Source organism: Cryptomeria japonica, chromosome 6 (genome assembly GCF_030272615.1).
Source record: "Cryptomeria japonica chromosome 6, Sugi_1.0, whole genome shotgun sequence".
NCBI lineage: Eukaryota > Viridiplantae > Streptophyta > Pinopsida > Cupressales > Cupressaceae > Cryptomeria > Cryptomeria japonica.
This window is the reverse complement of record NC_081410.1, coordinates 6434304-6459569: the sequence shown is the minus strand read 5'-3', so window position 1 is coordinate 6459569 and position 25266 is coordinate 6434304. Positions and strand designations below refer to the sequence as shown.

At 38.5% G+C, this 25266-nt stretch overlaps 1 protein-coding gene across 1 annotated transcript in view; it reads left to right on the top strand.

The window, feature by feature from the left end:
- The window catches only part of LOC131077572 (S-adenosyl-L-methionine-dependent tRNA 4-demethylwyosine synthase), a 42227-nt gene extending 33444 nt beyond the window's left edge, over positions 1 to 8783 (top strand). The window contains exons 4-9 of the mRNA XM_058015099.2: positions 1383 to 1558; positions 2977 to 3167; positions 3292 to 3378; positions 7600 to 7757; positions 7866 to 8076; positions 8174 to 8783. Coding sequence (XP_057871082.2) covers positions 1383 to 1558; positions 2977 to 3167; positions 3292 to 3378; positions 7600 to 7757; positions 7866 to 8076; positions 8174 to 8311 — 961 coding nt within the window. The 3' untranslated portion in view covers positions 8312 to 8783. The remainder of the gene's footprint in view (positions 1 to 1382; positions 1559 to 2976; positions 3168 to 3291; positions 3379 to 7599; positions 7758 to 7865; positions 8077 to 8173) is intronic.
- The last annotated feature ends 16483 nt before the right edge of the window (positions 8784 to 25266 follow it).

Sequence of the window (25266 nt, the reverse complement as noted above, 5' to 3'; positions counted from 1 at the left end):
GTTGCCAGGCTGAAAATGGGTTCTGCACACAAGGTTTTTGATTTCACACATTCGCAATGGAAATCTTAATGAGAGATTACTAGAATTCACAACAATGTGCTTGGAAGAATGAGGAAAGTTGATCAAAGGTTGAATTTGAACCTCTTGAGTATAAAGCTTCAAGGCAGTGATATGAGGAATTAACAAGACTCCCTGTGCCTTCAAAAAGCAATGTGGTTGATGCTGAGAGCACATGAACAGGAGAGAGGAACCAATGCCAGACAAATAGGGCTGAGGAGCATGAAAGTTGAGAGGTCCCCATCCTAGTTCCTTGTATTATGAAATTGCTAAGAAAATTTATAAGCCAGCTTAAGAACTGAAGGGAACATTATAGAGTACTGATAGATGGTAAGAAAATGAAAAGCATCAGGGCAAGTGCTGTTGTTAGAGTTGGAAGCATGTTTGCCTTCATTTTTATTAATGTGTTCATTATTTCTGAAATAATGAACTGAAGCAAAAGAAATGAACTCGATAAGAATTGATTAGGTTGTATTATAAATGAAAGCTTTGTTGAAAACAAGAGTATTACATGTGAATCTACAACTCTTTGATCACAACTTGGAAAGAACTAACAGTTTAACTCATTTTATGTGGTCTTCTCTGCTCTCCACTATGTGCAACATTATGTTTAGTTGTGTGACGAAGAGTTGAAGTCATTTGTATGTAGAATCTGAAGAGTCATCCCAAAAGATGAAATGACTTGTCTCAAAAATATGGAAAGCTTTGTGACAAATGTACTCCCAAGAAGTGAAGAAGATTTGTTGTGAAGTAGGATTCATTAAAACACAATATTTTGGTTTATAATGTTTTTGTAATTCTAGATACATTTTTGTATTTTGCATTTTGGTGACTATTTGGAACATTTTCTTAGAAAAGACAATGTCCCAATGAGAAGATGAAAGACAGAGAAAATCCAAAGCTTTCCAATGCATTTTATGATATCTGATGTTGATTACTGCTAAAGAAACTTCAACACTAGCAGGGTGACCGTCTTATAGGGATTCTGTTCCAAACTGCTACCGGCATTGTCTAGATTTCCTCCAAATATGTTGCAATCTCCCAATCTTGCTCAGTGCCTTTAGTCCTGTTCTATGGGCAAGTGGTATGAGTTTATGGTATTAGCATTACAGATTCCATTGAAGCTTGTTGTTGTTACACTGACATCAACCATATGATTTATTGTTATTTTTTCTATGTAATTAGAAAAGTGTCATTAGAAAAGTGTAATTAGATTATACTAGGCATTCATCTCTGAATTAACCACTAAATAGTGATAATTTATTTATTATGGCTTCACTCCAGTGAACAGTTCTTGTGAATTTCTAAACCTTGTGCATGAGCAGGTGTATGGAAACAACTCCTAGTTTGGCTTGTGCCAATAAGTGTGTATTTTGCTGGAGACATCACACTAATCCTGTGGGAAAAAGCTGGCGGTGGAAATTGGATGATCCTTTAAAAATAGTTGAAGGGGCCATTGATCAACATACTAAGATGATAAAACAAATGAAAGGTGTTCCCGGTATGTATGGGCAAACAAGGCTTTTTATAATGAGAACCATTGGAGTTTTTTCTTGCAATTCTCTTGATTTTTAATTACTAAACCAAGGGTTGTGAAAACTGATTTTGATCTAAAAGTGCAAATAATGTTTGTGCTGAGATTATGTTTTACATTCAAATGAACATAAATTAAACTTAACAACAGAAGTGGGTTTAGGGTATCAAAAAAGTTTAAGGCAATAAAACAAACTGAATATAAAAGCATGCTATGTTCTCTCATCTAAATATTAAGAATGTTAATTATTTGAAGCATTTGCAATTCCTCTTTTGCTATGGTGTACAAAATGTGTTAAACTTTTTTGGACTTTATTTCTATGTTACATGGAATTTCAGTGATGGATAGAACAAGGGATGATGGAATGTGGGTTTACAGTATGGTGATTTTTTTTACTGCATTTAGGAAATGTGGCCAGCAAATATAATAAATACAAATATTGTTTTATTTATTTATAATTATTTAGAAACTAAATACGAAGGTTTGAAACTTCTATAACTGTTCTATAATTAAAAAACTTATATCCTATTGAGCTAAGAGCCTAAGGGTATAAGTTATAAACGTTGCAATTGAAAAATTTGAGAATTGAAACCTGTGAACTTGTGAAGTGTAAATGGGGAACAATCAATCATTGAACATTTAAGTGAAATCTGAAATCAAAACTGAGTACAAATGGCAAAAGAAAGAAATAAAATGCAGTCCCCAGTTTCAAGTTCCACTCTGGTGAGAGATTAGAACTCTCATTAGTCAGTTTACAATATGTCAAATTTCAATACAACTCCAAAAAACAAAATGGCAATGCACAATCACTTTGACTAATCAGAACTTGTTAGTGGGCGTGGGATGCTGTTGGGGACAATAGGACATGCCTAAAATGGTAGGGGATAGCTTCCTTTCCCAAACAGTGTGAGCATCTATTTTTAAAATTTTAGCTGTCCTAAAACACCAGGAAACCAAGCTTTTCCCTGAAAAACATTGACTAGGATGGCTAGGGGTTTCGTAAAACACCAGGTTACCCAGGGAACATTTCTGAAATGTTCCCATAGCTTTTGCAATAGCAAAAAAAATATTGGAGTTAGTTAGATGACATTTCATAGCCATCCCTTCATAGTGGAAACGAGGATATATGGGAAGACAGGGTTTTGGGTCAGGAAATGTCTTTCTGGGATATAGAGCATTATGTGCATTACTCAAGATCATTAATGTGTACCTTTTAATAGGCAATGTCCTTGAACAATAGCTTCATTTATGACCAGATGCGCAAGCATGTAATGCATTCAATTGAGAGGTCCTGGATATATATATATATATATATATATATATAATAGACACCAAATGCTTTCCTTAATTACTGACTGAATGCAGGACATTTATTTTGTATACAGGTGTGACACAGGAAAGGTTGACAGAAGGCTTAACTCCCAGGCATTGTGCCTTGTCACTTGTGGGTGAGCCTATCATGTACCCTGAGATCAATACTCTTGTTGAGGAATTACACAGAAGGCGAATTTCCACCTTTCTTGTAACAAATGCACAGTTTCCAGATGCTATCAGGTCACTGAGACCTGTGACTCAGGTATCACATTTCCAAGTTGGTTTGACTTATTTCTTTGGTACTCAAAAGGTCTGGACGACAACTACCTATAGATGTTTTCCAACGAACCTCAGTACTGAATAGGCGTGATTCTACAAACTTGCAGCTCTATGTAAGCATTGATGCTGCAACGAAGGAAAGGTTGAAGGCCATTGACAGGCCTCTGTTTTCAGACTTTTGGGAGCGTTTTATTGTGAGTAGCTGATTTCAGGGATCATAATTTTTGTTGCTCAACTTATGTGAATTTTGCAATTGAAAATTTTACAGTTTTTTTTACACCAATTAGCTAATGCCTTATTATTTGTGTAAAGGTTAGCTTTTCAACCACCAAAATTTTCAAAAACTATTTGGCTAGATGAAATTTATTGACAAAATTTCAACCAACTAGGGTAACTTCTTGATGTAAATTTAAGCAAAGGATATTACATTCAATATGAGCTTTTGAGGTTTCTGCTATGGTTTGAATGGGCTACTTGTGTAGGTCATCTTAAACATATTTTCAAGTGTTTCAATAGTGAGTAACCATAACCAAGGTAAACTAATGGTAGCTTTTTGTAGGGCTGTGCTGTATATAACAATATATGTGATCACAAAGTATTTCCTATGCTGACATCATGGTGATGTCTGTCTTCTCTTTCTTCTTTTTTATCTTAAAAGAAGGATCTATTCTAAAACTAGTGAATGTGAGAGGTTTAATGCTCGACTCTGGGACAGGTTTTATCCTAGTGTGATTTTTATGCAGTTTCGAGCTATTCAAGTTTGGATTCTGTTAGGGGTCAATAACACATGATTAGTTTATAGTTGTTTGGGGTGTTTATGTTTGTTATGTATGCTGAGAGGTTCCCGTGGGGTAGTTGGTAGTTGGTAGTTGGTAGGTTGTGATTGTTGGCAGCCTGGCCAACCGTCGGGTCTATATAATGTTTTGTTGGAACCTCGGCAAGTTGGCATTGTACTGGCATAATTTGAAATGAAATAAAGATATCATACTCTTGCCATATTTGTGTTTCCTGTGATTGTTATCTATGCTTTAATGTACATAAATATTCTTGTTACATGAGTTGTTGGTCTGTGTTGAAGACTTCTGTTATCTGTGAGTTTACCAACCTCACCGTAGGGACTAAACATTTTGGCACCGTTGCCGGTACGAACTTGGAGATAACTATGGCTGCAGGCAGAAAGAATTAATGGGCTGGCCATTCAACTAGCAATTGACTGTCGTAGATAGCAACACTCACGAAGAAAGAATCGAGGAAGAGGCACGAGAGGATTACTTGACGACAAACTTGGTAGAGTTGTGGGACGTGTTGGTCACGCAGTACGTGCAGAGGGAGTCTCAAGAGAGAGCCGTCTCTGAAGGCACGGTATGTGGTGAATTCACCGTCAACACTCCTGTCTTTGATCTGCTCAGGAGCATTCCAAGGTTGCTCGCCAGAAATCTGATTGCACTCCAAGACTGAAGGGAGGAAACTACACGAGAACTCCGTTGGCAACAAGTACTGCAAAATGAAGACATGAATAAATAATAGAGATGGCAATGCGTACCAGATATAGGAGTAAAATATATCTTTATTTGCACATAAATTTATTACAAAAGAAGACCAAAGATGGTCAGTCAAGGATCAAAGTTGATCCAACTAGATCATACTACTTTTCTTGACGATACACAATCTGTTTAAAAAACTTGACAGTTTCCAAGAGGAACAGAATCGTCAACAAACCAATGCTTATAAACTACCTGATGCCGACAAACAATTAATACATACTAAGATAAGCCATATCATGAGAACATAATAATAGTCATTGTACACTAACTAAATCATCCCTTAAAAGAAAAAATGTCTTCTAGATGACAGCTAAACGTCAGGTAACATTAGGGGATTTTCCAAACTGATGACAATATTGTAGACAAACTTGGAATCGCACTTTGCAAACTAGGACCATGGGAGTACTTGGCAAATCAAATATTTGGTGGGGGTTTGGGAGCAATGCCCCTAGTGGGGTGTGGCTCCTTGTGTGGTCCAAGGGGAGTGCCTTTGGCACGCTCCCTATCAGGATATAGTGTGGGGTTGAGGGGCTGGGTCCTTGCCACCAAGCCCAAATTAAGACCTTTAAAACTGCACAACCCTTCATGGCACGCATCGTTTTCATGAATTTGTAGAAGGCAAAAGCAATGTTGTAATTGCTTACTCAAATGTATGGCTAAGATATTTAACTTTCTCGGCCCAATATCCTTTCACCAAACAGTTGGTTTGAGCATCCAATGGAAGTTTCAAAGTTGGCAGAGGGAGGAATTCACAGTGATAGTTGTCGCTAACACCACAACAGTAAAGAGTGAACCAAAGAAGGTGACTGTATGGCAAAAGCAGTAGGATGTTGTCATATGATAGTTGATGGCTGACGATGTCAATCGCCAAAAACCTACGATTTTGAATTGTTGGTTGTACTATGTGGACATAGAGCAATCATCTTATGGGGGAGGGCGTATGACTATTCACAGGAGATATCTGTATGATGCTACAGATAAAACAATTTGTCATATATAGGGAGACTGTACTTTGCATAGAATTGTGAAAGCCATATAGTGTAGGCCATACAATGTAACCGATTGCAGGGGCTGTTTGGTGAAAGGAAAATGGAAACGTAGTACAGATATAAACTTGTACCATTCTCTTTGTTGTATAACAAGATTCCTTACACTCAGCCACACAAAGGAGATTTGTTGTATACCCTTCTGTAAAGGATGTAGTATGATTCTAAATAATTTTCAAGGCTGGAGAGTTCATCTTCTTCATCAGGAAATTCTTGATCTTCTTAGTATGTGTATTTTTCTAGCTTAGGCTCATAGATATCTTCTTGTCAGTATAGGTCTTCTTTTTTGTCCATTTTATCCCACCACATGGCTGTGCTAGTGGAATAAATGGCTTTAACAGTTTTGTTTTGGCAGGAACAGTTAGGTGCAATATGGTCAGTCTGGTTGCAAATGACAGGTTTGGATATGGGCATGGATGGCAGCATTTGCAGAGGTTGATATAACTGTATGTAGTTGTACGATGGTTATGGAGATGATGTTGATAGAATGTAAGGTGGTGTTTTGGCTTGCATGTGTAATACTATTGGCAGCAACCAAAAGTGGCAGTTTCGGGAAACTTATATATTGCTCAGGCAGCTTAGTGCTCACTGAGATTCTGCATTGAGTGGTTTTATATGATAAACTTCATGATCCGTTCAGGAGCAAAATCAATTAGATCAGTCAAAGACAAAGCAGTAAATGTGAGCCCCCCTCTGGATCAATAAAACGGAGGACTTTATCATACAGGTTGTGTGGAAGAGATTCTAGAAAATATCTTAATGGCAGCCTTATTATGGGAGTCTCCTTCATAGGTATGTTTGTGATGCTGGATCACAAAATCTTCAAACTGAGACAAAATGCATAACTTCATACAACTCAACCATTTGTTAGCTTCCAGTTGCCTATTATTCTGTGGAGGAGCAAATTCGTTAATAAGCTCTTGATATAGCACATTCATGGGTTTTCTTTTATTGAAAATTATATCTGTTTGTTCTTGGATAGTAAAAGAATTCCACCATGTCAATGTAATCCTCCATAGAAATTGTACTGCAAATCTGGCAGCATTGTGATTATCTAAGTCAGAAGCTACTCCTATACATGGTATTACACCTTGAAGTGATCTGTGTCAATGGAATTAGAATGACATCGATGTTCAGATACCAGGGCAGGGAGATGAGTTGGTTAACAAACTTTTTGTAACAAGAATTTTTTTTCACAAAAACAGTAGCTTTATAGCCACTATGATACATTTGCTTAGTTTGGGAACTGCTTAGGAGGATCTCTTTTCAACCTTGTGTATGATAGTGTAGTGTTTGTTGTGTTTTGAAGTATTCCAATCTTATAGTTTTACTTGAGACTTTCCAAAATTGTCTCAGCTTGAATAGTCTTTATCACAAAAATTAATTTTTACCTTGATATTTATCAGTTGTTCATTATGTTTTCTTACCTCATAGCATCCTTCAATAACATTCCAAACTGCCAAGTTTTTAACTGTCACAAACATTAACACGTCGTATTATATTAGGTGTTCACTGTTTTTTCTGCCTTCTAATTTTCCCTTGATATATTTTAATGTTTTCAGTTTGGAGGTTTTTATCCCAAATATTAATTTCGTGTCTATTGAATAGCCATGTTCAAGTCTGTTTATGCAATCTGGACAGAATTATCTAACAACTTTTATCTTTTGAAATTTTACCACCCCTAAGAAATTAGAATTAACCTTGATATATAACATCTGGTGAATCATGTTTTTTTGGCCTATTGCAGGCACACAAACTATTTTCTGCTGTTTAAAATTTTTCTTGATTAATGGACCATTTATGATGAAAAATGATATTTTCTCAGGATTCACTGAAAGCTCTTCGTGACAAACAACAAAGAACTGTTTATCGCTTGACGCTGGTTAAAGGTTGGAATACAGAAGAATTGGATGCATACACAGAGTTATTCAAGCTTGGGAAACCTGACTTTATTGAAATCAAGGGTGTTACATACTGTGGCTCGTAAGATGTTTTATCACCCAGTGATGAGTACGAAAATTTATTAGTTTACTCTCCAATAATATATGTTAACTTGATATCTTAATGGGCTCTATTCACATCTTTTTACAGATCTGCTACTTCTACATTGACTATGGAAAATGTTCCATGGCATTCTGATGTTAGAGCTTTTTCAGAGGAAATAGTTGAAAGAAGCAAAGGGGATTATGAGCTTGCTTGTGAGCATGCACATTCATGTTGTGTACTTTTAGCGAATGCAAATAAATTTAAGGTGCAGGATCAGTGGTTCACATGGATTGATTATGAAAGGTTCCATGATTTGGTAAGTGTGGTATCTGAACAATCAATTCATTTTTCTCATTTGTTCTATTGTGTCATTTCCTTAGGAAAATAATGTCAATTATGTAATTTAAATGTAGGTTGCATCTGGAGAAGCCTTTAGTAGTGAAGACTATGCAGCTCCTACTCCATCTTGGGCTGTCTATGGAGCAAGAGAAGGTGGTTTTGATCCAGAACAAGCTCGATTTAGGAAGGAGAGAAGACATGGAGCTCCTTGAATTGTATCTTAAAACTCAGATGAAGGGTTCAACTGGATGCCTTATTGATGTGACAGGGATCTTTTGCACTTCTGAAGAGTTGCAAGGTGCAGCACATTTGAGTACTTCCCTGTATCTGTAAGTTGCAGATTAAAGTCAACTTTCAGACACTAGAATGATGGCCTTAAGTAAAATTTTCTTAGAAAAGAAAATTTTGGTCATGTTATCCCATAGCTAGAAAATGTATGCTTGTGATATCGCTATACTCCATCCAACATAGGATTGTTTTCTTGAAAGTGGAGGTGCATATTGGTCTTGATTAGTTGATGCTAACAGTTTTGACTGTCTTTATTATGTGGAGAGGTGTAACCTACAGTAGAAGCAGGTGGGGGAAAGAAGCATTTGATGTTGTGACCATGAAACTATTTAGAGCTGACATATACTTATTTTAAATATAACAGCAAAATTTAAAATATATATTAATGCATTGAAATTTGCAAACGAATAAAAGGTGGAGAGATATTATTTTACTTTATTGTTTATATTATTTTTGTTTATATTTTAGAATTATTTTAAAATTATTTTATTTTTTACTTTATTGAAAGAAGTATTTGTTATTTATCAAAGGGTTATTTTATTTGTTGAAAAGTTATTCTTCAGAGTTATTTTATTTTACTTCAGAATTATTAATTTTTTTAATTCATTAGAGCTTTTATAATTTATTTTATTCTGTAAATATATGAAAGCTGTGTATTAGTTCTTATACATGATCAGGACATGATGCTCCACTCTATCGATAGCATTGTAGAACAATATAAATAAAATAAAATAAAATAACTTTTTAAATAAATAAAATAGTTGAAAATGCTGAAGTGTATTATATTGTAACTAGTTTTTTGATTGATGTATTACGGATTTTGGCCCCATAATGCCAAATTAGCAGTATATACAAGATTGTTCAATTTATCGCCAGTACAATCTTAGCTCATTAAAATTCATTACACATCATTCCAATCCTGAAGTACGGGTTTATTTTATTATTTTTGGATAAAGGATATTATGTTAATACTGGGGCTTATATCTCAGAAGATCACATTTTAATAATCTAACTCAATGAAAGAAGAGTGCCATTGACAAAATTTATTTTAAATAACATAATTAGACAGACATTTTTGGAGCGTAATTTACTGGTATAATGTGAAAATCAGACTGGCACAGGTCCCTTAAAACTTACTGTAAAACTATGATGATATGGTTCAATACTTCTAGCTAAACTATCAAAACAGAGTTTATGCATAAATTGGGAAAGCGGCATCTTGCAGGTAGAAACTTATTATTGCTCTTTGACAACGGAATCCTTTCAGCAGTTCATTTTGATAGATGGATGACTCTTCAATGGCATGGAATTTTACGGTTAGGGATACTACAAATATGCCCCATGGAGATTAAAACCACCAACATTTGGAGTTCTACCTAAAACCCAGATGGTAGTGGTATTCTTAATGAGTTAGGGAAATACAAACACGTTTTGATCGTGTGACACACTTGGTTGTGTTTGCTTTCTAACACTAGCAGATCATGAAACCATTTTGATGGCAGCCGCTCAGGGGCATCCATTGTTGGCCCCTCACATCACATGAAAGAAGGGCTTGAAGCTAATCATAAATATCCTTAAAGGGTAAAAAACATCAAGGATATGATTTGGAGCTGAAAATAATATGTTTATCCAAGCCTTAGAGATCTTTACCACCTTTGGAACATCCCCGCTAATATGGTAGCGACTGCACAACCAAGTAAAATTAAATGTGTCAAGGTACCAAAATTGTATTTCTCGAAATTAATGTGTTTCTGGGTGCATATACATATAGAAAATGAGGTATTAGAAGGCAACATTATGGAACTCCAAGCACTAGACTGAAAGAAGATTGGCTTGCTTAATAATGTCCTAGGTTTGATATAATGTCACTTCTTATTATCCATTTACGTCATATGGGACAGTAACAGGTCGTCCGATAACGATAGCTACAAACATTAATGACCGATTGAGACACAAATATTTCATGGCCCCAATTTCCAGAATGCACAGGAAAATTGTTTGGGGAACCTGAATAATTGGGAACGCTATATCAGTCTCGAATATGCTCGAGGTATGAAGGCAGGCTAGATGGAGTCTTTTATCTTCTTAAGAATATTGAGAATGGCAACTCATTATCACACACTTGATGGGTATCCGGCACAGCTGAGTGAAATGTGTGCTCATATGTCATCTATTGCAGGAAGTCCAACTGAAGGACGATCAATGAAACAGCAAAGAGGTTGTGAGCTTAAGATGGGCAGCAGCTACCTGCGTTATTGTCTTTCAAAGTAGAAGACAATTATGCTGCAACCAGTGATAAACAAGTAGCCAACTTTGTAATGCAAGAAATTCATAAGCACACAATGAGCAGGAAATGACATAGTTCTGCAGAGTGTTGAATGGATAATTTACATATGAGCTAGAGGGCCTGTGACACCAGATTGCTGATCATTACCAGCCCATGCCTCCAAGCTGCTACATTCACAATTTCTGGACAAGTTCTTTGTTTTCATATTTAGCTAAAACTATTGAATCATACAACACAGTTTTACAGTCAATTTTATGTGATCTGTACCAGTCTAGGTTCTAACTTATACCAGTGCATTTTGCTACTTCAATCTTGTCACACATGCAAGTTTCATATGAATTTATGATCTCGTTGTAAATTTGCTGAATCAATGAAGAGTTCACTCGCTCTTGCTTCCAGTTATTTTAAATGGTAATGGTATTATGCGATCTATCAAAGGGTCAAAAGAGGGATGTCTATCATCTTTACTTGTTACCCTCTATAAGCTTTTTTCTTTTCTTTTTTTTGTTTGAATTGCTCATGGGAAACCTCTCAAATTACTAGTGTGGATCACAATGTGGTTTCTAGCACCATCCCTTTGTATTGAGATTGAGGATACTCATAAGACATCTAATCCTCAAGGGCCCAAGGGTTGAATTCTTTCATTCTTGTCTCATCTTCAAGTGCTCTTTTTCATGATGAAGATCTTCACACGTTCTAGAGAAGTGCTCAACTTTGTGGAAATGGACTAGTGGACAGGTACCATAATAAATTTTCTGCTTCGGGAAATCAAACTTTAAGCACGATTTATACCATTTAGCAACATTTTATCAATTTTAACACATACAAAATTTGGCAAAAAGAAATCGTTTACTATATTTTGTAATGTTATTAATGGCAACATACTAACCAACAACATTGATAATACCTTGAATGATGCTTTCATCCCAAAATTCTAATGAGAGTTCTAATACAAATAAGGTTAATCTTGGTAGCATAAAAAACCAATTGTCCATCTTTTTAGTAGGAGGTTTGTCTTACCAAGAAACTAGGGATCTTTATGGAGAACTTTGGTGTAGTCCTCAATGCATTGAAAAGAGAATAAAAGAAAACCATTTCAAACTGTGAGATTTTGCCAAGCTCAAGGGCACAATGAAAAACACACAAAATAGAGACAATAGTTTGACAAGAACAAATTGTATTTTCATAAACATGCAAAAGTGATCAACTGGATTAACCAATACAATGAATATGAGCCTGCTTATATAGGCAATGTCAAATGGATATGTGAGCACACAATCATGACATGTTTTTCAATGAGAAACAAGGGTAGGTAAGAAAAAGTAGGGGTAGGTAGGAGAAATAATATAATATTCCACAAGAGGTAGATCACCCATTGAATGTGGAATGTAACAACAAGATAAGACCACAAAAGGTGGAATTTCTCCTACAAGCATCATCTCTATGTGCACATTTCCCTAAGTGTCTCATATCCCAACTACGATGAGATGCATTATTCTAAGTAAAGTGTAATTATATCCTATAAGAATAAATAATTACACCAACAACCCCCCTTAAGTGCAACTTTGGGAAATGAAGACTCAAGTCAATAATGTAAGATGGGTCCCGACTACTAGGCCATGATAGGTACCCATGTACAAAATGCAAATGCAAGCAAATCTATGCAATGCAATGTCTCAAACGGAGAAGGGAGAAAACTCAGTGGGAAAAATCTCCACCCCCCAAAAGAGAGAAAAATGTACAAAGAGAATCTCAAAGAAGAAGGTCAAACCCTCAAAAAGGAAAAAGTCCCCCCCATAAGAGAGGAAGGAGAAGTCAGTTGACCCCCTCCTAATGAAACATCTCACACCCCTAAGAGAGCTCACAACTGTTGGAACTTACTCTCAGTGAAGGGTTTGGTGAATGTCTACAATCTGCTCCGCTGTAGGACAATACTGCAAATCAATGACCTGCTCCTGAATCAACTCCCGAATGTAGTGCATATGAATCTTGATGTGTTTGGTCCACTGATGCTGGATCGGGTTCTTCAAGGTTGCAATAGCACTCTAATTGTCACAATGCCGAACTGTTGGTCGTGGAGTGGAGAACCCAAACTCTGTGAGAATATGCTAAAGCCAAATAGTCTCAATCGCTGCATTAACAACCCCTCGATACTCAACCTCAGTCGAAGAGAGAGCAATAACATGTTGCTTCTTGCTCTGCCAACAAATGGGGCTCGAACCAATGTGGCCGCTGTAACCAAAAGTAGACTTCTGATCATCAAGATCGCTAGCCCAATCGGAGTTTGTGTATCCAACCAAGCAAAGTCTTGTGCCTGCTGCATAGTGAACCCCATAATGATGTGTACCCTGGATGTAGTGTAGGATGCGTTTAGCGGTTTTCCAATGAAGCTTATGTCATTCTTGCATAAAGCGAGAAACCATGCCAACCACAAATGAAATGTCAGAGCGTGTGTGAGTCAAGTAGATGAGACTACCCACAAGCTGACGATACAATGTGGCATCAATTGGTGGAGAAGAGCACTTAGCCTGAAGCTTGACTCCTGAAAGAAAGGGAGTCAATGTAGGCTTACAATTAGCCATATGAAAGCGTGCAAGTAGATCAAGAGCATACTTGGGCTGCGAAAGTGTAATCCTAGAAGGTGACTATGAAATCTCTATCTCGAGAATGTAGTGTAAAAGACCCAAGTCAGTAATAGCAAATATGTCATGCAAAACAGATTTGACACTGCTAATGATGGATGAGGTGCTCCCTGTAATGATCAAATCATCAATATAGAGCACAAGTATCAAGTGTGAGTCATCCTGTCTCAAAATGTAGACATTTGGATCAGAATGACACCTGGTGAACCCTGCTGAGAGAAGGAAGGAATCCATCTTGGCGTACCAAGCCCTAGGGGCATGCTTAAGGCCATAGAGAGATTTCCTCAGTCAACAGACCAATGAAGAAACCAGGATGAAATCCTGTGGCTGCTCCATATATATCTCCTTATCAAGATCCCCATGAAGAAAAACACTCTTCACATCCATCTGATGGACAACCCAACCATGAGCTGCGACAAGTGTCAAGCGAATGGAGTTCATCTTGGCTACGGGCGCAAAGGTCTCAGTATAGTCAAACACCTGGAACCTGTGAGAAACCTTTCGCAACAAGTCGAGCCTTATACTTATCCACACTACCATCCGCTGCAAACTTGGTCTGATAGATCCACTTACATTGAACCATCTTTCTCCCCTTAGGGAGAGGGACTAACTCCCAAGTGTTGTTCCTCATCAAGGAACTATACACTTCCTCCATAGCGTGGTCCCACTTGGGAACCCTTGATGCTTCCTAAAATGTCTGTGGATCGGAAGCAGTAGCAATGTATGCATGTGGAAGGTCCTGATGCTGTGATCGAGTCCTCTGTGTATCTAAAGGATCCCCAACAAGAGAACCCACTGACTCAAGTGTCTATTGAGACCAACGAGGTCTAAGTGGAGGTGGAGGACGAGGCTCCTCAACTGCTAGTGGACCCTGCATAGCTGTAACCTTGCGAATTGGGGTTGAAGGAGTCTCATTATCCGAATCACTCTTATCACTATCCACAATGGAGGAAGGTAGAGGAGGAAGTGAGGCTAAGCTAGGAGAGCTTTCCTCAAAATGAGCACTCCTCTCAATAAACACCTCACGTGTCTCTAGATCCATCAATCGATATGCCTTAACACCCTTGAGATATCCAACAAAAATACAAGGCCTACTTTGAGGTTCCTGTTGGTGCCCAAAACCACAGATTGGAAAACCCAAAGACTTGCCAAATCCTCAAGCAGTCCAATCAGCCTTGGCCAACGAATAGGGATAGTCAAAGACTAAATCCCTCTGCACTTTAGGCTTCACTAAACCTAGGCGGGTATATCTCACACTCTCAAGCACAAAAGAGATTATTTAAATAAATTGTTGTTTGCAATTATGCTTTATTATGTGCTTTAAATAAATGTCTTTGAAAAGAAATGATTGTGAATGTATATTGAAAATGAGATTGCTTTCATGACCTAAAAGACATATGCATAGATCAGTTCATATAGGATTTTGGAAGAATGTTTTTTCTGTCAAGGACCTTGAATGCATACAAATCAAAATCTTGAAAAATCAATAACAAACCAATGCCTCTATCCAGGGATATATATGACACTTTGTGGACATAATATCTTATCAACTCAAGAGACAATTTCTCATCAACTATGAAGGTTCAGTATGTGTTACACAAACAATAAGAACTCAATCTTTCACTTAATGCAACAACATGTGATTCACATCATAGCAAACCTATAAACAGATTTATCAAGAGGACAAAGATAACTCATCAACACAAAAGTGTACACAATATTTGGAAAAAGAGACAATGAACCTTGTATATTAATCTTCAGGAAATAATTGCATACATAAGCTGCACTTGTAAATACTTCATTACAGATTGCTTGCACAAAATGATACTTCTTCCTATAGACTTCTCTAATACAAAATTATATTATGTTGTTCTTACAACATTATGTTGTTCTTATGACTCTCCCTCCAAAACTCTGACCCATTTGATACAAAACGACTCAATACAAATACATATGCTGAAAGACACGAATGAAAGGACACACCCTTTCATTATCTTAACGACTAACTGAACAGTAATTAAAAAGCCTAACTAAGATATCAATTATATTACACAAACTAAAACACAACACTAAGACTTTCAATCCAACCGCCTTCCACATTTTTGAATATGCCGCAAGTAGCCCAGATCCTTGTACGTTGTAGCGTTGAAGATCGCATTCTTGGTTGCAATCTCAATCACATAAAAATTCTCCAACTGATTGGCCGTGTCGGTCATGTCAAGGACATTTGCTCTGGTGATGGCTTGGGCCGCACTAAGCATAAACTTGCACTCAGAGATCCATACGGTTTTGTCTTTGATCACACCTGCATCAGCTACCAGACTGGAAACCCCATGCTAAACAATCTGCTGGCATTCATCAAATTCAGACTTCAATTCCTTTGTAATTGCCTCATGTGTAATAAGCAGACCCTGCACCTTCTTTACTTTCTTTTTGGTCGATGCATCCTGTAACAACATGTCAAGTCTATCTCAAATTTTGGTGTGCGAAACCATATTGTCCATTTTCCTCTGATATTCATCTTGGAATTCGTTCAATGCTTTCTCCATATTGTCATATCTCCTACTTAGCAACACACAAGCAGTATCGACCCTAATGCTTCTCATCTCTTTTTTCAACTTATTGTGTTCATAAGATAGCTTTTCAAACTTTTTCTTCCATTAGCCTCCTGAATCTGTAATTTGGGGAACCGGGGGCCCACTCCTCTTAAGAGTCTCTTCATATAAAGCCTTATACCTATTCTTCTTTGCTATCTCATGTTTCATTTGGGCCTTATTGAATTTTGAAATATTAATACCCATGTCAGCTATGACCATAGGATCTACTTCTCCAACTTTCAAGGTTATTATGTGACCAAAAGCTTTATCTAAATCAATGATTTTTGGCCTTTTATTAGGAGGATATAAGGCCCACGATAACATTTATTCCTCCTTTGGATCATATCTTGATCCAATAAAAATATCTTGCACTCCTTGGATGTTCAATTTCATATCCTAATTATCTGAATGTAACAAAGAATAAAAAATAAACGAGGCACTCAGGTCCCATCCTAAAAACACAATTATTCCTGCCTCTACTAACAATTGCCTGCCCTTTTGTGGGGTCATAGTCTCAACCTCTGTGTCAATGTCTTTCTTCAACCTCTTCATCATTTCTGCTTCATTCTCAGGGGTAACATTTGGTACTGTTTCCCTTAATTTCTTACCCTTGAAGTGGTATAGGAATGATTTGAATTCCTTAGACTTAATGAATTGATCATCAGATACAAAAGAAACATGCTTTGCCATTCTTTCATCTGTTTCCGCATTCAAAGCAACAATAAGTCTATTCTTTGCTTCTGAGTCCTTCTCCTTCTCAGGTGCACGGAGCTTGGAGACTACTTCATTTTCCCTTGAATCACTTTGGGTTGGTTCTCCCTCCATTTTTTCTCGTCTCTGCCTTCTTTCCTCTATCTTTTTCTCCAGGGTCCCCATAACTTCTGCAAGCTCTTCCACCTCTTTATTTTTGCACGTCTTCAAATTCATCTTCCTGATGGAAGTAGTCTTCTAACTCTTGTCTTTTCCTGCTTGAATGGATGTAAACCTCAGGATCATAGTGTGTTCTAGACGCATGTTGAAACAAGTTGTATTCATCCACCAACCTCCTGTCAATTGCCTCATATGCCCTAGTTGATACAATTTTAAAATCTTGAAAGTGAAGTGTGCTAGGGAGGAAAGCTTGCTTGTGTGCTCCTCCGAAGTGTTTGGCATTAGACACACTTAACTGCCTTACAATTTCCAAGAAGGCAATCCTGTTTGGTGCAAGCTTTAGTAGCACATATGGATAACCCTCAAATCCATAGCATCTAACAAAAGTGAAGTTTTGGCATGAGTACCAATCACCCCAGTTGTGATTGACCTTTGGATTTTGGTTTTCATGAGGCCTAAGAAACTTCTTGACCTCCTCAGAAAATGATCCTTGCCGAAGCTCACCAAAAAGCAAGAAAATTGGTTTGACAATGAATTCCTCAAATTTGAGGTAATGAGAATTGACAAATCTGTAATCCCAAAGGGAAACCCATAATTGCACTGGTTGCTCCTTTCCATCCTTCCCAACTGTATTCACATTCAATTCTTCCAGCCATAACCCTCTGAGTTTCCCATAAAATAAAATAATATGCATTAAACATGAATAGTGCTTGAAATATTTGTCTAGATTATCCTTCAGGTTTAAGAAACCTTCATGCAATCTGTCTACCATGTATGAAGCGAAGTCGAAAACCCTAGGCTCATGCCTTTGAATTTCTGCTGCTAAAACTAGCAGTCCTATGTTTGCCACATCAGGAGCTTCAACTCCTCCCACCTGACCACAAGCCATATATGTATATTGCAGACACTTCTTGAAAATAGTCATGTCATAAGGAGGACCATATTCCTATGTTAGCCTCCCCTTCTCTGCTTTGTGGACAGTGAGGTTCCAACCCTGGTATGTAGTGTCCATCTTCCTGTACTCTTCCAAATCTACAAAAGATAAAGGCACATCTGCCTCCAAATCTAATGCAAATACTTCCTGAATTGTAGCCTTTGCAAAGTGCACTAGAGCAGTCCCATCAGGCAACATAATGCATCGCTTGTTTGCATCATAATGTCTTACTAAAAGCTTCAACAAATCAATATTCACAAACACATTGGGTACTACAAGTTTACCTAGACCAGTTTTCCATGGGTTTGAAATTGGCATAGGCTCATCCCTGTAGAAGCAATGGAAAATGAACAACTTGTGCCCTTGCACTGTGGTGAATACATCTCCAATCTCTCTGTATCTATCTTCCAATTGGTCGCAGACAGGCAAATTTACCTTAGCTCTACGTGACCTAGCTCCTGGAGATCCCATTTGGTCTATCATGTCCTAATTTATCTTTCTTTGGACCTCACTGACCTCACCCATTGATTTCTTTGCCGTGGTACTGGATATTTCAGCAACCTTTCGCTTCCCTTTTGAGCTTGACCCCTCCATCTCTGCAAATTCCTTCACTCTATGTTCAACAACTCAGAAATTTTCTCAATAAGCACTTGATATCTCTTTGCAATAACTTCGTGAGAAATACTGCTCTTCAATACTAGCTATATGTCCCAAGGAGTCCAATCTTGTAATTGATTATTGCAATCTTGATGGATTTGCTTCATGCGGCAACAGATCTACTCAATTTATGCATTTAATCGAAACCATTTTGTCAGTTCTCCTCATCAAGACGTCCAATGGCTAATTGGTGAGACTCCTCTCGATGATTCAAATGTTTGGTGCCGGTTGTTATGACTTTACCGCTTTTTGCTTTTTGATTGGCACAAGCTATCCCGACCCACTTATCGAGTCTTGGGATAGCAATTTTTTCTTTATCCCGATGGTTCATTTCACCCTGATGGGCATCACTTCAGTCTCGACTTTGCCTTTTGTTTTAACGCTCCATCGACATAACTCTCCCCTATGCATTCGCCTTTGGTTTCCTTTTACATAACTCATTGGGTGTCAGCATAGTTTATTTCATGTCCCTTCGATGCCTTGATGATACCAATCTGCATTCTGACTAAGACTACTGCATTATCGACAAAACTTATCCCGAGGAACTCCTCGCACTTACCATTTGCCTAAACGGTCCTATCGGGTTTCGGCATAACATAAAAGTTCTTCTTCCGATGTCCTGATGAATCCTCATTAGATGCTTTCTTTATCGGTATAACTCACACCGATGCCCCCGCAAGTGCTTCTATCTTCATCGGGGGTCGGAATAGCCTTTTTCTATTCCTCCTGAAGTCCTGATGAGTTCCCGGTGCACTTTTGTGTTTTATGCTTCCGAGTTTGTTTTATCGGTATAGGTAATACTGATAGCTCCGCCTTCCGATTCTCCATGTCATCGAGGATCGGTCTAGCTATATTTGCACTACTCCGATAAGGTTCTTTTTTCCGATGCACTCACCTTCGGTTTCTTTAGGTCATCGGGTATCGGGATAAAACTTTCTCATTACTTCTGATCTCTCGATACTATATGATAAACTTTGTCGTACCGTTATAAGTTATACCGATGGTTTCATAGGTTATCGGTATAGCAATTTATATGCTTTGCTGAAAAGCTGATAGGAAAACAACTGCCTTCTATTTCATCAGAACAAGCTATCCCGATGACATGACTTTCTCAAGACCGCACACCATGCTGAGTATTTTTAAGCGCTCCAAAGCATCTGCATGTTGTTTCATCGATATAAGTTATGCCGATACTCCTTCTCTTGCTCGCCAATGCTGTTTCATCGGGACTACTTATGCTGATGATTGAAATTTTGCAATTTAGCACAGATGGACCATCATTGTTGAATATTAGTGATCCCCACTATCCTCACAGGGTCCAATACCTATTAGAAGACAATCCTGGATCATACCATAATGACTTCTCTACTGACAAAATGACTCCATAATGGATTCCTTGTGCAGTCTATACTTAGTGCATGCCCTTAGTGTGCCCAAGTGATACCTTGATATTCCTGAGACAACTGATCCCTAGAGAAATTTACTTGTGCCAATAAGGTTCCTGCACATGCAAACCAGTAATAAATGCTCATATGATAAAAGAAAAAGACCTCTATATAGCATAAAATATTTTGTAAAAATATGTGCTAACAGTTCCAACGCCTTGCGTTTCTGCAGAGGAATGTGAGTCCATGGTGGACACCCAAAGACTCTGAAATGTCTCACAATCAGTTTCCTACCAGCCCAAGCCTCAAAAGTAGTCATACCCTTCAAAGATTTGTGAGGAACCTGATTTTGGATGTGTGTAGCACAATTGGTAGCCTCTGCCCAAAAGGCGGGATCAAGAGAACATGCATGAATCATACATCTAGCCATTTCCTTGAGAGTTCTATTCTTACGTTTTGCAACTCCATTCTACTGTGGAGTGTAGGCAACTAAATTCAGAAGATCAATCCTCTCAAATGTACAAAAGTCCTCAAGTCTTTTGTTCACATATTCCCTTCCATTATCTTGGTGAATGATCTTGACCGCTTTCCTTGATTGCTTCTCCACATGAGACTTGAAGTCTAGAAATTTGTCAAACACTTCACTCTTATAAACAAGAAAATATACCCAAGTGAAGCGGGAGTAGTCATCAATGAAGGTGAGAACATAGTGGGCCCTACTAAATGAAGGTGATGGAAATGGACCTGCGACATCACTGTGAACAAGTTGAAGAACTTCCAAAGCTCTCCAAGCTTTCCCCTTATCAAACTTCTCCTCGGGATGCTTGCCCATGGAACATCCTGAACATACACCCTCTAAAAAACTGATTCGAAGTAGACCTGTGACCATGTCTTTAGTGCTAAGCTACTGAAGATAGCGGTAGTTGAGGTGACCAAACTGCTCATGCCATAGCTTACTTTCTGAATTTGAATGAGTAAGCAAGGCCCTAGAAGGAGAACTTGGCACAAAGTGGGAGAATGAATAAAGTTTTGAGTTGTCATTGACTTGTCCCACTACTACCAAGACATTATTATCAAGTTCTTTTACCACAATTGAATTAGGTGTAAACTAAACCTTTTTCCCATTCCCATAGTGAGTGATTTGGTAGATAGAGAGAAGATTGGTAGACAAGTTAGGAACATAAAGAACATTATCAAATGTTCCATCATCCATGACAACCGAACCTTTCCCTTCTACCTCAACTTGTGTATCATCACCTATGTAAATGTGAGGTACATTTGATGGCTCCAATGAAAAAAACTGCTCCTTTGTAGAACCCATGTGATAAAAGGCACCCGAGTCAAGTACCCACTATTGTGAAGAACCTATTGTAGCCACAAATGCTTGCCCTTTTCCATTAGATTGTGAGGAAGTGGAAGGATATGATTCCTTCTTGTTGTAGGCAGATGGAAAATTGATGTTGTTCTTCTTAAGGAGATTTGTCAACTCATCAACTTGCTTGGTGTGGCATTGATGCTAATCGTGACCATACTTCTTCCAATAAGCACAAGTTGGTTTTTCCTTCTTAGATGGATTCCCCTTCTTGGAAGAGGATGAAAAATCGCCTTGTGATGGAGAGGATGATTGTCCTTTTTCCTGTTGTGGCTTTGACTTAGATTGCTTCTTTTTCTTATTGGAATCTTTGCCTTGACTCCCTTGATTAGCCACCAAAGCCTTGGACTTTGAAGACTTAAGAATCCCCATGTTCAACAACTTAGATTGTTCCAACATCAACATTTTTGTGAAAGCATCAAATGAAGGCATAGTTGATGGGATGGGGTTTGGGATAGACTAGGCTAGTCTATGCTCTTGGATCCTTTCCCTAGATCACTTGGTGTTCTCCTCACACCCTAGGGTCTCTAGGACTTCCTTTGCTTGAGGAATCCCCTGACCTTTCCCAATCCACCCACCGATGAGCTGCTTTGCTGCTCCTAAGGTCTCACCTTCTCATGAGAATTCAAACCCCTTACTATGGCTAATAAGGGCTAATCTTGTTCCACACCTTCCAAGGTCTTAGCAAGGTTGTTTCAGGTCTATCTCATTGTCTATCCTCCCATTCATGAGCCCCCAAGAGGTTTCAAGCCTTCAACCCCTTACCGATTTCACTATTTTGTGTTTTTGCCTTCAAAAAGGGCTACAAGGATTAGGACCAATTAGGCCTCCTAACCGGTCTTCTAGGGCTCCCTCTCACAACCGATGCACAAACAACCCAAACTCGCAAAAAGGCCTGCCATTCATTTGGCAAGGACTCAAGGATTTTCTAGGTTTTAGGCCTCCAAGTGTCCGTACACTGTCCTAGGTGGATTTTAAGGGTTTTTAGGGTCTGCCAGGGTCACAGTGAAGGTTTTGTATTCTAGCCACCTTGTTTGGATTGGTGGAGGCTCCTCCTTCACACCAATGATGCTTCACTCACTCCTCTGCACTTCCTCCAAACGATGCACTCTCCACTAATCAACCTTGCTCTCTAAGACCTCTGCACCAACAACCATTCCTAACCGGGCACTGTCCAGTCTCGCCTAGGAATGGGTCTTTGCTTGGCCTCCCTGCATTTTCAAGGGCTCTGCTTTCTTGGGACTATAGTATAGGGTCTTCACATCCATTCCCCATGGTTTCATGGTGGTTCCACAACGGGGAATGGAGTTAAGACTTCATTTACTCAAACCGGTCCAAAACTAGATAGTAAGACTGCAATTTACAAACTATTTACAAACACACTCAATCGGTAATCAAAAAGATAATCGAATCACTCACAATGAAGATATATATACCAAAGAAGACATTTCACATAGGTTTGCTCACAAATCAATCCATTAGTTTGCTCGGTAACTTCATTCAAACTGACTGGTAACCCAAAAACAGTCACAATCAGACTTTTCTTCCATGGGCCGTACAATGTCTGACATCCAACCCATGCATTTAGGGTTTGAAAATACTTATACTACCCATACCTCAGTCGGTGTGCCAAAATTAGGTCTCTCCACGCACAACAAGGGTCTATGACCATTTTGGGTGGAAAAGTTGCTTGACAACTTTTAAAAGTTGTCATGCAACTTTTGCATCTTTTGAGCAACTTTGCTATTGTTGCTTTTCATGACTCCTAAGCCTATTTTGGGATATCCTAAGGACATCAACATGCCAATAAGGCCTAACACACATTCCAGGTACATTCAACCTCTCTTGCACAAGAAATCACACAAATACTAAGGACCTAAAACTAGGACCTAGTCTAGCACACATGAGCTCATGGCTCTTATTCATGTACAATGGCTTCTAAAGAAGCATAACACCAACAAGACAAAGAAGGAGAAATATTTTGGAAGGGTGCTCCTGCACCATACTCCCCCTCTGCACACAACTAAGAAATAGAAGAAGAGATGAGAGCCGGGTCTATTCCAAGTGTCTTGAACCTGCTCTCCTCCACCCATGTAGCTTCAGATACTAGTTGATCTGCTTATTTCACTAAGTGCTCCATGTAGACCTAGTGTCTAGTAGACTTCTTCACCCTTGATTCCAAGATCTCCTCTGCTTTAGGCCTCTTCACTTGAGGCAAGGTGTTTACATCCAAGTCTTGTAACACCTTGGCTTGGTTCTCAGTCTGCTCTGCTATCTCTCCCTTGTACATTACCAGATCAACAACATTGAAGACTGGTGAAATGGCTAAGTTTGAAGGTAAATCAACCTTATAGGTGTTCTCACCATATTTTACTAGAATTTGACAAGGTCCTACTCTCTTCATCTACAGTTTGGTAGGCTTACGACTTTGCATCCTAGCTTTGCTCAAATGAACCATCACATAGTCACCCACCTTGAACTGAACCTCTCTTCTTTTCTCATCGACTTTGGCTTTCAATTTTTGAGTGGATTCAAGGATGGCCTTCTTAACTTTCTCTTGAACTTCCTTGATGGTTTGGGTGAAGTCCTCTGCTTGTCCACTCTTCATCTCCAAAGTACCAAGGTCTCTCAACTCACATACTCCCCTTGGATGTCTGCCATATACAATCTCAAAGGGACTTCTACCAGTAGTCCTATTCACACTGTCATTATATGCATACTCTGCTTGAGGAATGATAAGGTCCCATGTCTGACCATACTCCTTAGTTAGACACCTCAACAAATTGCCTAACACTCTATTGATGACTTCAGTTTGACCATCTGTTTGTGGATGGTAAGATGAGCTAAATGACAAGTTAGTTCCTAGTCTCCTCCATAATGTTTGCCAAAAATGACCCATGAACTTGTTGTCCCTGTCTGAAACAATGCTTAAAGGGAGTCCATGAATCCTAACAATCTCTTTGAAGAAGAGATGTGCAATATAGCTGGCATCATGTGTAGTCTTACATGGAATGAAATGACTCATCTTGGAAAATCTATCTACTACCACATAGATGTTGTCCATACCTGTCTTAGTCTTGGGAAGTCCTACTACAAAGTCCATGCTTATACATTCCCAAGGTCTATTAGGGACCGGTAATGGTTGATAGAGACTGACATTGCTTGATCCCCCTTTGGCTCTTTGGCATATGCCACACTGCTCTACATACCTCTTCACATCCCTTGGCAACTTTGGCCAATAGTAATACCTCTGTACTAAGTCTAGGGTCTTATTAATCCCAAAGTGTCCACTCAAACTGCCATTATGTTTCTCTTGGATGAGGTTCTCCCTCATAGATCCTCTAGGTACACACAACTGGTTACCCTTGAACAAGAGACCATCTTGGAGAGTGTAATCTGCATACTCACCATGGAAATGGTTCTCAAACTCTTTGCAAACCTTGTAAGCTGATGAGAAGTCTTCATCTCCTTCATAGAGGTCTTTGAAACCTTATATGACTATGCTCTGTAACTATAATTCTTGAACAGTCAACAACTTCCTGCTTAATGCATCTACCACCTTGTTAAGTTGCCCCTTCTTGTGCTTGATGGTGAAGGTGAAGGATTGGAGATATTCCGTCCATTTCAGATGTCTATTGCTTAGCTTCTCTTGAGTATTAATGTAACTCAATGCTTGATTGTCTGTGAACACTACAAATTCTTTGGGAGTAGGTAATGCCTCCATTTCTTTAGTGACTGCACTAATGCATATAACTCTAGGTCATAGGCTGAGTACTTCTTCTTTGCTTCATCAAGATTCTCACTGAAAAATGCCACAGGTCTTCCCTCTTGACTCAATACACCACCTACTGCAATTCCACTTGCATCACACTCCAAAGTGAATAGCTTATCAAACGTAGGTAGGAGAAGGATAGGTTTTGTGGCTACTTCCCGTTTCAACAATTGGAATGCTTTGTCAACCTGCTCAGTCCATTTAAACTTGGTTTTAAGGCCTCCCTTAATGGTGTCAAGGACTGGTGCACATATGCCACTGAAATTCCTCACAAACTTCCTCTAGAATTGAGCTAATCCATGGAAACTTCTAACTTCAGTCCTTGTTCTAGGGGCATGCCAATTTAAGATTACCTCCACTTTG